The 17,405-nt window shown below is 39.1% G+C and overlaps 1 protein-coding gene across 2 annotated transcripts in view; it reads left to right on the forward strand.

Moving 5' to 3' along the window:
- The window catches only part of LOC124257765, a 28,590-nt gene extending 12,699 nt beyond the window's left edge, over window positions 1-15,891 (forward strand). The window contains exons 15-17 of one of the 2 annotated variants that reach the window (XM_046691894.1): window positions 12,868-13,014; window positions 13,121-13,260; window positions 15,645-15,891. In XM_046691894.1, coding sequence (XP_046547850.1) covers window positions 12,868-13,014; window positions 13,121-13,260; window positions 15,645-15,876 — 519 coding nt within the window. In that variant the 3' untranslated portion in view covers window positions 15,877-15,891. Of the gene's footprint in view, window positions 1-183; window positions 1,317-12,867; window positions 13,015-13,120; window positions 13,261-15,644 lie in introns of those variants that run through there. The other variant, XM_046691893.1, reaches the window with a different exon arrangement.
- The last annotated feature ends 1,514 nt before the right edge of the window (window positions 15,892-17,405 follow it).

A 17,405-nucleotide genomic window follows, 5' to 3' on the forward strand; every position in this document is an offset into this window, starting at 1 on the left:
TTATTTATCTATGTAATATATATATATATGTGTGTGTGTGTGTGTGTGTGTGTGTGTGTGTGTGTGTGTGTGTGTGTGTGTGTGTGTGTGTGTGTGTGTGTGTGTGTGTGTGTGTGTGTGTGTGTGTGTGTGTGAACAATGCCTGAACACTATCTAAACACTCAAATATTATTTTTCCTTCAGCAAACAAGTTCTCATCCAGGGTGAGTTAGACAAGTGGGTGCCCATGTCACCCCAGAGAGTGACGGGCATCAACATTGCCGATGACATTACCATCAGACTCACTGGAGCTGCCCACGAAACTGTCTCCTTCTGGTTCAACGTGGACGGTAAATCCTCACCTGTGACCTGTACCCTCGGAGCAGGAGGACTAGCCACCCTCAGTTTCACAGCAGGCACATGTCGTGGAGTGTAATGATATATACTCTCCCCAAAAAGTAGGGGAATCTGAACTTTCAATTCGGACAGGAATTATGAGCGTTAAAATTTTTTTTAAAGGCACATCGTAAGAACGCACCCCCATTTCTCTTTATCACAACCTCTAAACTCAACGCATGGAATGCACACCGCAGTAGCGTGCATGGGGTGTCATTCTTGGTTCTGACGCTTTTGGCTGTTTTTTGAATGAAAATTGTACACAAGCAGATTTCGCGTCATACACCAATCAACGTTCAAAAGCGATTTCTGTACAAACAACTACGGTCAAAAGGAAGTGCAAATGGTGATGCACTCTCAACGCATTCATCATTATCTTATCAACATTGATTGACTCCCATATATCTCCCAATATTTTCAATCGTAAATTAGAAATGAATCAGGAAATCCGACTTTTAGTCCTGTGAAGAAACGGGATACATGTGCCTTATATATCAGTATATTCATGTAAATGTGAGTGAGTAAGTGAGTGAGTGAGTGAGTGAGTGAGTCAGTGAGTGAGTGAGTTAATGTTTATAGTCACATCGGCAATATTTCAGCCAATCGTGACTTTAACAAATTACAATTTTATGATAAATGCAATTAAATTATATAAAATAAATGTCGCCGAAAGGCAGTAAAATAACTAGATTGTCACAGATAGAGAAATAAATTACATGTAATGTGATATTTTGCCAGTAAAATGAAAGTGAAATTTGAATTAAATGAACTGCCAATGCTTCATTCCGTTTTATTCGTGTAAACGTGCTTACATGCTTCTGTATTCAGTTATGGGCATAATGCATATGTATAGTGCCGAATGCCTGCATACCCTTCTCTATCCTGAACCATTGATGATCTTTAACCTTCCAAGCTGTAAATAAATAATACATACACTTTCATTTTCATTTCCTGATGTCTCTGTGTATGCAAATGAGCATACAACAACCTGGCAGTACCGCTGCTGAATTTCTTTGCAAAGCTCCGAAAATGGAAGCTCGGAACTTTGGGCTCCGAATCATCCAAGTCTTCCAAAAAGTTAACAATCCTTCTTTGAATGTTGATAGAAACAATATTTGTACTGGCAAACAAGGATACGTTTGACCAGCGCAGAGAACGCGTATACGAGAAGTAGGCGGTGCACGGAAATGAGCGGCGCGTGGTCCTGTGCTCAAAGCTCAGGTCACAAATCGGTGAAGTTAAGCAGCGTCGAGCTCGGAGAGTCCTTGGATGGGTGACCGTGTTTGGCAGCTTGACTCCTGAGAGTTTCTAGGACTTGAGTCCTGCCCCACAACGAAGCACATGTGACACATGTGGTCTCACCTTAGGCAAGTGAGTTTGTTCAAACTTGTCTCTGTTCACCCAGCAGGAAAATGGGTACCCGGTTGAAAAAGTCATATGACTATAACCTTCTAGCGCCTAACAGGCAGCTTGGGTTATCCGGGGTAATAATGTGCTGTGCCTTGATTGTTAGCGCTATGAGCATACCTAGTGTGAAGTTTGGCGCTATATAAATGGACACATTATTATTATTATTTGGTTTGTGAAAGGTAGAGCAGATGTAGGCTAGTGCAAGTGCATTACATGACGATGAAATTGATTCCGCGCCTAGCTGCACACGCCTTCCTCATAAGACTCTCACGTCGTTGTTAGCAAGTCGCACTACACTTGATCGCGGACAACCTGGGACCCCTTCGCTGACAATGGCAAGCTCCAGTGGGCGGCACTCATACATACTAATACGGGTTAATTGTCAGATCGGTGCTCAAGTTATCGTTGTTTGCCAGTACAAGACAAAGCACCGGTATCTCAATCATATATATCCAAAATTAAGGAATGTAAGTTGATGGCTTCAGTAGTAAAACGTCAGTATATCGTATGGTTTGGCATCGGAGTAGAGTTTGGTCGCCGAGCTTTGCCACAACCATGGAGAAGTGTGTCTGAATTTGTGTGTCATGTCGCGTCCATTTCCAAACTGGGTACATTTTGGCGACACGATAAGCACGTCCACAGATTTGCAACTGAGTACAATTAACAAATACTCGAAACAACGAGTAAATACTCGAAATTTCAAGTTAATTTCGAAAAATATTGAAACAACGAGAAAATATTCGAAGAAACGAGTAAGTACTCGAAGCAACGAATAAATAGTTGAAGTGACTAGAAAATAATCGAAGCAACAAAAAAAATATTCCACGCAACGAGAACTTTCGCTGAAAGAATATTTTCTGCTACAAAAGTAGAAAATCTAAATATTTCCGTTGTGTGATCCCCAGGGAGTTGAGATTGACAATACGATGTGCTGTTGAGATTGACATCCAGTGAGCGAGGGAAAAACAAAGCGCCTTTGAGCAGCTGAGCTGAGCTGGATATCGGCGCTATACAAATGTATATGTATGTTTGTATGTAAATACACAGTTTATAACTGACTCAAACGTATTAGCGTACAGTTCTGTATAACGATCACATTGCTACGAACGTCGTAAGCTGAAGTGTATACAAACATCCAGCAGGTCATCTAACCTTGACTGATAATTGTGCTCCATAGCATGTTAACTAGAAGCACGCTGATCTATCATGGTTACCGGTCAGGGTAACGGACACATAAACAGTGACACACATGCTCAGACACACAGACTCAGTCACCGGCTCACATATTAATCTTGGTCGCAACCTTTACCCAAACCTGTTATCTCTTCAGACAGTACACGCCCTTGTAGGTATCTCGTCAAGAGGCGTAGAAGTGTCCGTATAGGTCGTATCATAAGATAGCGAGTGGATATCGGTTGAAGATGTGCCCTAAGACCTGTATATACCTATTGCTGTCCCTGTCTCTCAGTGTCAGTGAGTATGCTTTTCACATCAACAATGGCCGTCAAAGCTATTTTATCATTCTCCTTACACATGAGAGGCACTCGGGGCTGGGTAGTAGTAAAGCAACGTGATTATGAAAAGCTCATCTAATTGTCTTGATAAAAACATACTGATACATTTATCAGTAATCCCTTATTTTTATCAGTTGATATTTAGTTTAATAATTTGATATTTAGAGTGAGTGAGTTTAGTTTTACGCTGCTTTTAGCAATACTCTAGCAACATCACGGCGGGGAACACCAGAAATGGGCTTCACACATTGTATCTATGTGGGGAATCGAACCTGGGCCTTCGGCGTGACGAACAAACGCTTTAACCACTAGGCTACCCAATATTTAGAGGCGGTTGTAAAAACCAGTTTAAGCTTCACTGAATTCAATTTTTCTTGTAATACATTTCCTTAAGCAAATTCAAATCTTTGTAACTTGGTTGAAATTATTTCAATGTCATGTCATGTTGGCAGTGGATCAGATAATTGTTCTCGTTGGTTATTAAATAAGAAACCATGTCTATCCAAGTTGTACTGAAATCATATGTAAACATATTTAGACGAGAGAAACAAATATATTTTAACTTTAGACACTCCAGTTTTCTAAACACGCGTCCAAACTTATGTTAATGCCCATTTCTGTTATACCCCTACTATAAATATGCAATATGCACTATTGAGCTCGATGAAAAGTGAAACAACATACGGAAGCGCTTCATCAATCACTTATAACCGAAATCTTGGATCTGTTGGATCTTACAAATGATATTTAGTCACCCAGTTGAGGGATGGTTAAATTGGTATTGCTGGGTGGATGTAAGGGTACTTTTACACTCAAGCGCAGAGCAGCAAATGATCGAAAATTGCGATCAGTTCGTGATATTCTATATTTTGTTTACATGTTCGGATGCAGACAACAGTTCGTGTAGATGATTCAGATCCAGTTGTAATAGCTGTAATGTCGTAATGGCAGGGATCTGCTCTTCAGAGGCAATCTCAGTACCACCAACTCTCTGTTATAGTACGCGAATAACGATGGTCTTTGCGCTACGGCGTGGAAAAAAGAAAGAGACAAACCTAGTATATAACGGATCGAATGACTCTCACTGTTATATAGTCATTTACTTTTTGGATCTACCAAAATGGCATATTCATTCATTCATTCATATGCTTCAATAAAGCTTTCATATCAGCAGTCTCCGAGGGAAAGCAGGACTTTGCTGTGAACGTCAACAATGACGGCACCTACAACGTCGTTGTTCAGGGAGATGTGTGGCTGAAGAGCGCTCCCACCTTCTTCAGAGCTGATGGTCAAGTGTTCTCCTCTAATGATGGATCTCTGAAGCTGGTCAAGAACACTCAGTCCAGTGGTGTGGACGTCATCGGGCAGTGGGAGGCCAACAGCTTCTTGTACCAGGCAGGGTCCAGTCAGATCGAGGCCAGCTTTGTACAGTACACACCAGATCCAAGCATATTCACCTACAATAATCCGGCCATACCATTTATGTTGTTCAAACAGGTGAGTAAACTTAACTTGAAATTTATAACTACTTTCTGACTTCCATGAGGAAGCGGACGTAATAGAGATATCCCTTCTCCTGTTCAGATGCAAAACCGATAATGTTGTTCATGAGCTGTACCAATCACCAGGAAAAGGTGGGGTTTGTTAACCTTAAAAAAATGGTACAAACAAATTCGTTGGTTTCACATTAATTTTCGACTCGCTGTAAAAATAAAAGCGTGTAAAAATATCCACGGGCCATCTTCCGGTTTGGTCGTAAGCTTTACCGATAGTGTAAACACACTCTAAAGAAAGCAAAAACCAAAACAAATATATGGTGTTATGTCGAATTTAACTTATCTCAATTCATTTATGAATGGAAGGGACCGGAATTAGTTAAATACATAGCTTAACGTTTGTTAACAAGCTCTTGTATAAACACATCTCACCACCACCCGTCCACCGTCCTTCCTGCACATCCCCTTCTCACAAGTAAAAAAACACATCTCTGATGCAATGCCACCAAAATAGGACATCAATTATCGAAAAGCATAGGCAAATGGATGTATGTTCTCAACTATGAACAGTTGTCAAGCGTAAATAATATTCATACAGCATTTATTTAGAATGTGTTTACAATATCGCTAATACGACCAAACCGGAAGTTGACCAGTGGATATTTTTACACTCTCTACGCATGCGCAAAGCGAGTCGAAAATTAATGTGAAACCAACGAATGTGTCCCTTACATCCAGTCTAATCAACTTCTTCACAACACTTGTTCCGAGCTGAACGTGTAGATACGACAGTGACACGCTTCACGTTTTCTTTCACCAATGACGACAACAGCGTTACATCAATGGAGCAAACAACACCGCCTCAAACAGCAGTGACTTCACCATTTCTGGATTTCCTGGATTTCAAATCCAAGAGCCAACGTTTCCTTTGGGTTACCTTAGTTATGGTGGCCTAATGCTTGGTTGTATGGGTCTACAGGCTGGGCAGTAAGTATTTGAAAAACATATGGTTGTCGTTGAACATGATGAAACAGGAACATTGTTGACGCCATTTTATTGCAAGCTCGTATTTCTCAACTATTTTTCTCCAGTATATTCTAATGGGAACTGCTACCTGAAGTCCCAAATAACGGTACCAATTAAATGCTCGCAAATATTCTGTTTTTATACTTCTTATACTAAGCCATTATACGTATACCAGCCAATATACTTCTTTTGATATACTTCATTATACTACAGATGAAACGCATTAAACAATTGGGCATGCATTTTACAAACTGATCTTCTCAGTCTACATTGATTTCAACTACTTCGTCATCAAATCAACTTGTAGATGGGGGCCATCGTCATTTAACCTACACGATGGGATTGAGAGTGGACCTTTGGCCCTATTTGATCGACAGAAGACTGCAAATACCCTGATTATCTCCCCTGCAAGTCGGTTCATGTCGTCATCACAATGGCGTCAGGACAACAGCACAGGTGGAGACAACGTCTACTGGGGCACGATGGGCGGTGTGGAAAACGTCCCGCTTGGTGTGGAAACCAGTTTTATATTGTTCTATGGTAACCAAGGTATCAACAAGGTACATATTTCACTTAAACCAAAAACAACATTTAATGTCACCAGTCTCCCTCACTTTTTAACTACCGGGAACAACATATACAATGATAGTTTCCGTATATTTATTGAAGCAATGAACAGAAAGATTTGTTTTTTCGAACACATGTAAAAGATTATAATTATTTGATTTCAAACAATTCTCACCATAACCTATAACACGATTAGGAAATAACCATACTGTGTTGGAAAATCAGAGGTATATAACGAAATTATAATAAACCTCAAATTTGATTTAGAACCGAACGCGTAGCTATTATAATGACGAAATTATAATAGCTCTAAATCTTATTTAAAACCGAACGTGTAGTGTAAGGTTTTAAATACAAAATTTAGCGCTATTATAATTTCGTTATGTACCTCTTATTTTCCAACACTGTCGTCTATCTCCATTCTACTATAACCGCGTTATTAAGAATTTAAAAAAAAAATACATACAGTGTTGGAAAATGACTTTGATTAAGCAATCACAATCCAGTATTTACTGAAGTCATGGTACAGTATACGATATACTATGCTCACAGGCCTTTGTGAGCTGGGGCCAAATTTTGCAAAGATGGCACGGGCGAACAGACCAGTTTGTCAAGTCCGACTTTACAATCAACTACCTAGGGTACTGGACAGACAATGGTGAGAATCACTGGAAGTGTTTTTATTTGATTGAAAGATGTCTTCGATAGAACCCAATAAACTCAGTTATTCGTCTTTCACCGCCATTTATTGATCGTATGTCTGCTCGCAACCAGCGTCCTATTCACTTCCGTCCACACTTCAGTTTTGACACTACAGATCTTTTCATCATGCAGGTGCGTATTACTACCATTTAACAGAGAAGGGGAAGAACTACCAGGACACAGTGCTTGACATCAAGAGCTACGTTGAACAGCTGGGGGTACCCGTCAGGTTAGTACATTTACACATGCTAAACCACACATGGTATAGTACATTCAACTTTATGAGTATTGATACCACTTGGTCAATGACCAGGCTGGTTACTTGGTTCATTCAGTACTACGTGTTGTGGTACTTCTGGGACAGCAATCTTATTGTTTCCTGGCCTGGCACGACTGAGACAATGGCCTTGTTGTTTACTTGCCAGGTACATTCACCATGACCAATGGTGGTGCTACCAGGACTGTGACCTTGTTGTTTGTTTACCAGGTACATCCAGTACGAAGAATGGTGGTTCTACTGGGACAATGACCTTATTGTTTGTTTACAAAGTACATCCAGTACGAAGAATAGTGGTTCTACTGGGACAATGACCGTGTTGTTTGTTTACCAAGTACATCCAGTACGAAGAATGGTGTTTCTACTGGGACAATGACCTTGTTGTTTGTTTACCAGGTACATTCAGTTCGACGCATCGTGGTTCTACTGGGACAATGACCTTGTTGTTTGTTTACCAAGTACATCCAGTACGACATATGGTGGTTCTACTTGCACAATGACCTTGTTGTTTGTTTACCAGGAACATTCAGTTCGACGAATGGTGGTTCTACTGGGACAATGACCTTGTTGTTTGTTTACCAAGTACATCCAGTACGACGCATCGTGGTTCTACTGGGACAATGACCTTGTTGTTTGTTTACCAAGTACATCCAGTACGACGCATCGTGGTTCTACTGGGACAATGACCTTTTGTTTACTTACCAGGCACATTCAGTTCGACGTTTTGTAGTACTACTGGGACACTGACCTTGTTGTTTGTTTACCAGGTACATCCAGTATGACGAATGGTGGTACTACCAGGACAGTCACGATGGAGTGGTGACGTGGTCAGCTCTGCCAAGCGTTTTCCCGAATGGAATGCAGTGAGAAGGGCTTTTGTATCTTTATATAACGGTTCGAATACTGCGTTTGTCAGTTTACACCTTTTACTATTGTGATTATCATCATCACCAATAAATACCATATGCCTATAACCATATACCAATAAATGTCACTACGACACATGACACGCAAAACAGCGACAGTTACGTACATTAGAGTTCAGTGGGGTGTATATATAAGATGTAGTGATGTGATATTGCCTCGAAACCATTTTGATTTTGGTGTCATTAATGACATTCTGTGTTTTCCGCACGTATCCATGGATGAAGGTGGCTTTATAACAGGACGGAGTATCCCGTCGTGGCCCACAACATGTTCTGGTAAGGATTGAAGGATTCAAATACACAATGCCATGAAATACACAATGCCATTTTAGAAAGTGGTCAAAGAAAGTGTAATCCCAAATATAGCATATGTTGAAGGATTTAGTTTAATCAATAGTTTTTATTCCGATTTATTTAATGTATTGTTTTAAGATATTCCACTAACCATTACCAACGTTATGGATGTTTCTCACATTTATCAATTCTAAATGTCGAGAATAACCCAAGAAATAATATAAATTACAAAGAAACACAGAAATATTGACGCATGATACTGGGTCAAATGTAAATCTACTCATCAGAACATGTCATACAGCGTGAACCGTTAATATCATTACTGCTTTTAAGAGTTCTTGAGTATAAATGACCTGCTTAAATGTGCATTGTATTTTAAACAGACTCCTGTTTTATGCTTATTTTCCAGGTCCAGCAATACAACATATGCAACTGCTAACGGGGGAAAGTATAAATTCCTGATTGATGGTCACATGTCATTGCCGCTGGAAGAGGTACTAACACAATATATATGTATAAGAGATAATAATTACGCTTTGCAATTTACCATTTGCCAAGATGAATAGGCTATACCCAGGCTTGGTAGGGAGTCTACATATAATTGTTATTATATTTGTAAAGCTTTCTTGTGATTGGAAAAGGTTGTGTTGCTTTTATTGTCACAGTGTTGTGTTACAGTCATTATCAGGCCTGTAATTTATTCATTTTCAGAGATTCTGGACTGATTTGCTCGCCGATGCTAGGACATGGGGTCTATATGTCTACGAACAGGTAATTGTATGTCTACGAACAGGTAATTGTATGTCTACGAACAGGTAATACCTCTCAGAGACAATTTGTAAAATTAAAATCTCAAACCTCATAATAGATCATATATGCGTTTGTTTGTGTGTTTGTTTCTTTCTTTTTTTCTTTCATTTCTGATTTTTTTGTTTCATTTCTGATTTCTGTTTCTGATTTCTGATTGAAATTGATGGTGCAACTGGTTGTTCTTCGATTGTTTGTTTGTTTGTTTCATTCTTTCTTTCTTGTTTTCTTTCTGTCATTACTGTAGGATTTCCTCGATGAAGAATTTACACAAATCCAAAAAATTCCTGACTGACATTGACCTTGGCCGCCAATGGCTGACTCAGATGGGGAATGGGGCTGCAAAGAACGGGCTGACCATACAGTACTGCATGTCCTACCCGCGACATATGCTACAGTCTCTGGAAATACCTGTCGTCACGCAGGTGAGATCAATTGAGCGGGTAAAAGAGTCTATTTAACAAAATTCAAGCGATATTGAGTTTGAATAACTAAGACGTTTATTCGTAGGTTTGAGACAGAATTAAAAAGTTTTGAAACATATTTAAGTAATAGGGGAGAGTTGATTTAGTGACACAAGATGCTAGAAATACTAGTCTATAATTACCCTTTGCTTTCATAACACCTAGCAGTGAGTTACAAGGAATTTATACCAACAATATCACCAACAATATTTATAAGCTTATTTAAACAAAGATTATCAGATAATTTAAAACAGTCCTGGTACTCTTCCCTGTGTAATTCCCCCAAATGCAACTATTATCAGTATTTTAAATCTGCATTAAATGTTGAACGTTATTTATCGTTTTACCTTTCTACACATTTAAGAGCTGTTTTAGCACAATTTAGGTGTAGTAATTTTAAAATAGCTGTAGAAACTGGGCGTTATAACAACACTGATTATAATCAAAGATTTTGTACATCATGTAAATCTAAAGGTCTTACCTACATTGAAGATGAATTTCATGTACTGTTCATTTGTGAATCCTATTCACAACTAAGGGAGAGGTTTATTACAAAATGTGTTAAAAAACCTTATACTGTATATTCTTTAGCAAATCTATTCAAGAATACTAATGTAGACACTGTAAAATCTGTTGCCTTGTATCTATTTTATGTTAAAAGGATTATTACAAACACTTGAATGATCATTGTGCCCCTGACTACACTGGAATTTCCTTTTGAATGTATTTTGGGCCTACAGCCTTTTACTGCAAATAAATTGTGTCTGTCTGTCTATACCAATAATACGAAAGCAGGGAGACACCATGCACCAATGTTGAGAACGCCAAGGAAACATACGAGAAGTATGGCTTGACCATTGTCCAAATTGTTTGAAAACATTTGTTTCAGGCTCGCGCAAGTAATGACTATCAACCAGACACTACCAACTGGAAAATAGGTGTCACGTCACTTTTTTCTTGGGCTATCGGCGTTGCACCTTTCAAGGACAATTTTTGGACAACCGGCGTTCAACCCGGAAATAGATACGGTGAGGGGAAAATGAGTTTTTCTTTAACAGTGCTTTTTCAAATACTTCATCTTTGTAATTTTTGATTTGAATTAATTGTTTGTTTGTTTGTATGTTTGTTTGTTTGTTAACGCCCCACACAATGTTCAAACTAAATGGCGGCGGTCTGTAAATAATCGAGAATGGACCAGACAATCCAGTGATCAACAACATGAGCATCGATCTACGCAAATGGGATATGGTGACATGTGTCAACACAGCCCGCGACCCTCACCATCCGATTTCGTTAGTCGCCTCTTATGACAAGCATGGTCGCTGAAGACCAAAATCTAACCCGGATCTTCACAGTTCTTCTTATTTAATAAATGGTTTATCATGTTATCACACAGACAGACATATCGTTTATAGCCACTGAATGTTGTTTCAGAGCATTTTCCAGTGGAAAATTACACGTCACTGAATGCCGTGGTTGCAACGTTAAGTACAGGCCCAGTAGGAATAAGTGACATGATTGGGGGCACGAACAAGACACTCATCATGAAGTAGGTTGACGTTGATTTAAAGAGTACTTATTTCACAGATATTTTTAGTATTTTTCAGTATCGTTCTCTGTTATTTTTTAATATCCTATATGGTAGTATAGATGTTGGACTATTTATTTCGTTATTTATTACTCTTGTGTTATTATTGACTCTGTGTTTTTCGCGAGTTTATCAATCATAATTTTTGCATCAAAAATGTATTTTTCCTGTATTTGTTATTCATTACTCATTTATCTATCTGCTATTATTCCAGTTTTTATATTTAGTATTATTATTCCTTACTAATCATGTTATTCATTGCTGAATATTCTTGCAATTCATCATAATTAATTCTTGTATTTTCTATTACTTATTTGTGGTGTTCTGTTGTATTTCATTTCTTGGTCAAAATTTAAACTGGAGGACCCGGGATTTATAACTTGATTACTCCTGCGCGTATTACTGATAACTCTGTATCTTCCTGTTCGATTTGCCTCTGCTTGCCCCTGTATACATTATGAAGCAATACTGTTGATTCAATATATCTTTTTTACAAATGTAACATTTATTACGCCTGTATTTCTTATTGATTATTTTTGTACGTTATTCTTCTCACTCGTATATATTATACCTGGGTTTAGTACTCTGTAAACCTTATTTTTTGTATTATTTACGCACCTATATCTATTAAAGAAGAAAATGTTATGGATGACTTCCCTTGTTAACAAAGAAGTTGACATCTATAAAATTCTCTTCCTGATGTGTATCTCTTCTAAATGTCACTCAAAGACCTGATTCTATATTTGATCCCCACTGCTGTACTTAATACTTATTACACCAGCATCTATTATTTTTGTTCCGTTTATTTAAGTATTTATTCACTGTCACCTACAGATCGGTAAATGCGGACGGTCTCATCCTGAAACCATCGCGACCGGCAACTTCAATTGACAACAGGATACGGAGGGTACCTGTTCACCTTGCTTTGATTCATACTGTCCTTGGGTTTGGAATGAACGTGCATCAGTTTGATCAGTTGATCAGTTTCATCACTACCATGACTTACGACATATTAAGATTATCAGGCCAAATTGGCTGTCCCATCGATTTTTTCCATCGAAGTCGTGCAAAGGCAATGTTTTATTTTATTTTTATTTACATAGCATTGTTTTTGTTTGTCAAAACAACAGTCGTAAATGGATCGAAGATTTAATATTCTTGTTGGGTGGCGGTTGCTTGGGTGAGGGATGTGAATTTCAGTGAGAGAAGAGGAAATTATTGGGTGAGTGCTTCAAAGCAAACTGACAACAGATCATTAATTTGCACCCTGCACAGCGTACAAGTAATCTGAGCACTGAATACAAGAGGACTGGGGTGGAGTTTTTTACCATTTTTCTGATTGAAGCTGGCAAAAAAATGTGAACATTTTCGCACCATTCACCTGTGCATCACACTCTTGAATACCCATAAAATGTTTCCAGATGGCTTGGTCAGACTTTGATGGTCCCAATGGGGAGGTGTGGTCCACGTATTCAGATTTTGGCGGAGACAACAAGTACGGTATCATCCTCGCTGCTGATCTAAAGGGAAGCTACAACATGACACCTTGCATGGCTGGATATCAAGGGGTAGGCCATTTCTACACACAGTTGATTTCAGTACTTACTATTCAAGTTTTCGTAAATATAGCTGGAACTAATACGTTTGTACCTAAAATTACGTTGGCATTTCCAGTTTCCTAGCTCCATGGTTTTCCCGGCCAATAACCCCAACAAGATACAACCCTTGACGGACTCCCAGCCTTTAACAATGAGTGGCTGTACCAAGGCTGACTTCTGCCTCTTCTATGTATCGCCTGTGCTGACCATCAATGGGTAGGTGTATTCCTTTGTTTCAAAAATGAGTTGAAATTACAGGAACATACATCAATACCTGACAATGAAATAAGTGAATAATGTGGTGAGACCATTTTCGAACATGACCAAGCAGTGACTGCCCAGAAGCACCTGACCTCGGACAGCTCGTGAAAGGGTTGATATGCTAGATTCACCATTGTGTCACCATTGTGTCACCATTGTCGTAATTTCGAGCGTAATTATTCATCATGTTAGTATCAGAATTGACCATTGATATATGGGCGTTTACGATCCATTGTCATGATACAGATGAGCACACATCACAATATTGTTGCCAAAACGCTGCATGTTTCTCAGTCTGCCATCAGCAGATTGTGGGTCTGGTAGCAACAAGCACTTCTTTTCCCTAGTCGACGTCACTTTAAGGTTCAGTGAGAATTATGGTATTAATAAATCGGTTGCAAACTGCCCCTAACATGAGGGACAAGTTGCAACAGGCAGCTCCGATATGAGAACGTGTCCACAAGACATCGTCTTCACAGACGGCGGTTGAATGCACGACCCCCAAAACAACTTACCACAAGCCCTTATAATATATGATGTACAAGACTTGGATGATTGGGGTAGTGTCGTGATTCTGACGGATCAGTCTCGATTTCCATAAACGGAGAAAACGAGTTTGAAGACGTCCTGATGAATACGTTGAGGTCGTGCAGCAGGATCCCTGCTCAATAATTGTATGGCGTGAATGACAGGCCCACATGCGCCCTTTGCTGTCCATGGGAGAGTCACAGGCCAATACTATTGAGACATCATCTTTTATCGTGCCACACACATGAATGTTGTTTTCTGATTGGCTGAGCGCTCTTCTATTGTTTTCAATGTACCCCGTTTACAAGCGAGTAACATTGTCTATGTACCCCGCTGGGAATGCCGAACTCATTTGGATAATTCGTAGTAGTAATTCTTTATCTCGAATAAGATTGAATCATGTATGATGTACGGAAATTACCGATGTTTTGCGAATGCAAATCGATGGAAGGGAGATAATTTTAAATTTGTTTTTCTTGTCGTCTGGTACTCCATGCTATGATCCGATACCGGTGCTTCAAACAGTTCAAAATTACCATTGAGTGAGTCACAAGGCTCAGTCCTAGGCCCAATCCTGTTCACTGTATATACCATACCCGTTGCTGATATAGCCCGAGTCCACAATCTCAGCTATCATCTCTGTGCTGATGACACTCAGCTATATCTCGGATTCATGCAACAAACTGCATATCTGTACAGAATACCCTGCAGGCAATAACAAATTGCATAGCTGAGATCAAATGTTGGATGAACAGTAATTTTCTGAAATTGAACGATGATAAAACTGAGATTCTCATCATCAGCTCCAAACAGACAAAATCCAAGTTCAAGGTCCCTGGAGCCAGAAAGCCATGCTCAAAATCTAGGTGTCATCTTTGACTCAACATTAAGCTTGGAAAATCACGTCAGTAACATCTGCAAATCTGCATATTTCCACCTAAGGAACATCAGACAGATTAGCAGGTACATGGACACACCATCAGTAAAATGCCTAACCCATGCATTTGTGACATCACGTCTGGACTACTGCAACAGTCTACTCTATGGAATACAACAGAAGTACATGGACAAGTTACAACGTGTTCAAAACACAGCTGCTCATAACACACACACATAAATATGTATGTTCACATAACACCAGTCCTGAAGGATTTACACTGGCTCCCTGTAAAAGACAGAGTTGTATTCACACTTCTGGTGTTTGTTTACAAGTCCATTACTGGTCCTGCTCCATTCTATCTCCAGGAACTAGTCAACATTCACAAGCCTGGAAGGTCACTCAGATCAGCTAGTCAGCAAAGCTTCGATGTTCCATCTGTCCGAACCACAACATACGGGGACAGAACATTTAGCAGAGCGAGTGCTGTACTCTGGAATGGATTACCTGAAAATGTCAGAAAATCGGAAAATATCAACAGTTTCCGATCTTGTCTCAAAACCAACCTCTTCAAACGAGCATTCGACTAAGCGCATATGAGCAGGACTCTGGATATGTAGCGCTATACAAATGTCTAATTTGATTTGATTTCATTTGATTGAGGTGTTCGGTAACATAAATACGTTGTTCACTGGTCCCTCGGGGCCCATGTGTTGATGTACCCTCGATGTTTCTTTATGTTCACCTTCGGGCTCAGGGAACATAAGCAAACATCGAGGGTACATCAGCCCATGTCCCCCTCGAGACCAGTGAACAAATTATATTAGCCATTGCACAGCGTGCTGGGCAACGCTACATCTTTCCAGATGATACTGAATGTGGTCATCGGTCAAGGATTTTGACCCGAGTAAGTAAACAGCTATGTGTCTTTCAGCAAACAGGTTCTCATCCAGGGTGAGTTAGACAAGTGGGTGCCGATGTCACCCCAGAGAGTGACGGACATCAACATTGCCGAGGACATCACCATCAGCCTCACTGGAGCTGTCCACGAAACTGTCTCCTTCTGGTTCAACGTGGATGGTAAATCCTCACCTGTGACCTGTACCCTCGGAGCAGGAGGACTGGCCACCCTCAGATTCACAGCTGGCACTTGTCGTGGTGTATAATGACTATGAAATGTATGTGGATCTATTATCAAGTTTCCTTGTGTGATATTTTGCTTTTACAATCTTACTGTCCTATTATGAAAGTGAATAAAGGCTATATATTTTAGTTTTCCGTTTTGGAATCCCTGTAAAAGTTTGGGTCCGTGCATGAGTGCTTCTGCAATTAATCCTGGATATTCACAGTGAGTGGGTGAGTGGGTATAGTTTTACTTCACTTTCAGCAATATTCCCTCAATATCACAGCGAAGGAAAAACAGACATGGGCTTCACACATTATATATACACAGAAGACATGCCTTGGAATGTTAGGGTTTTGATTTTCCAGCAAGGCCCGAGAATTAAGGCACCAAACAAGAAAATATGTAATGGACATGGAGTTCATTTAGCCTGGCATCAGCAATTCGTTAACAGTTGTTGTGTCACAAGATGATGTATATACCTATTTCTTAGTTCCTACATGGTCGTTTCTCTTTGGAATTGAATATTATTTTATGACATTTTTCGACTTATGTTTTAAAACTATGTGTATATGTGTAATCTTTGCATGCTATAGATTGGACATACTGCTGCAAACTTCCTTTTTATAGTCATTAGTTCATTGCCATAGTAACTTTATGCTGGCTGCTTCAAGCTCCGAACTCTACCATGCATTGACAACTAAAACGGTGATAAAATTAATGTTATTTATTGCCGCTTCGACATTATTTCAATTGATAAATGCATGAGTGCAAGCTATTGGTAGGAAAGACTGTTGTCATAAATGTATTTAAACAGAAAATTGTCGTGCTTTCAATTACTTTCTCGTTTATCTATTTTAATTGTTTATTGTTCCTTGATGCTTCGAATATTTTCTCTGTGTTTTTGTTAGGAGCGTGTCTTGTTACTTCGATTATTTGCTTGTAATTTCAAGTTGCAATTGGTTCCAAAAACTCGAGTTTACCAGTTTTGTATCGTTACTTCGAATATTTTCTCGTTATTTGATTTTTTTTCTCCAAATTTGAAACTTAAAAAAAGACGCAATAAGTGATGTAACGATAGAAAATGACTTTGATATAACTAGAAACTTTACGTAGCAATGTCTGGTACATATTTTAAAACTACTGAAATTGTATCTCATTGTTCCTTCAAGATGGAGGAGTACATTACTAATTAACAATAATTAGTTGTCAGTTATGAAGCTCTATCTAATGAAAGCTGTGGCAAAGGGGTACTTCATTCATATGCATTTGCGGTCAAGTATAACCTGGATTCCCAGACCAATCCAGTGTAGAAGCTCCTGAAGGTATCAAGACTATACAGGTAAGTACGCCTCTCTCATATACCTCTACACCAAGGCCAGTGGTTGTGTGAACATCATATTGTATTTGTAGAGTCATTGAATATTGGTTTTGCAACTATTGTTTCTACTGAAATTGTTACTATTTTGCAGTAATTTCTATTGATTTGTAAATCTATTTACGTCTATGGTACAACTGTTATTTAAACTTCATGTCTTGTTTGTTGGTTCTAATTTGACTTCTTTTCGATAT

This window comes from Haliotis rubra, unplaced genomic scaffold (genome assembly GCF_003918875.1).
Source record: "Haliotis rubra isolate DU_JTF1 unplaced genomic scaffold, ASM391887v1 Scf672, whole genome shotgun sequence".
NCBI lineage: Eukaryota > Metazoa > Mollusca > Gastropoda > Lepetellida > Haliotidae > Haliotis > Haliotis rubra.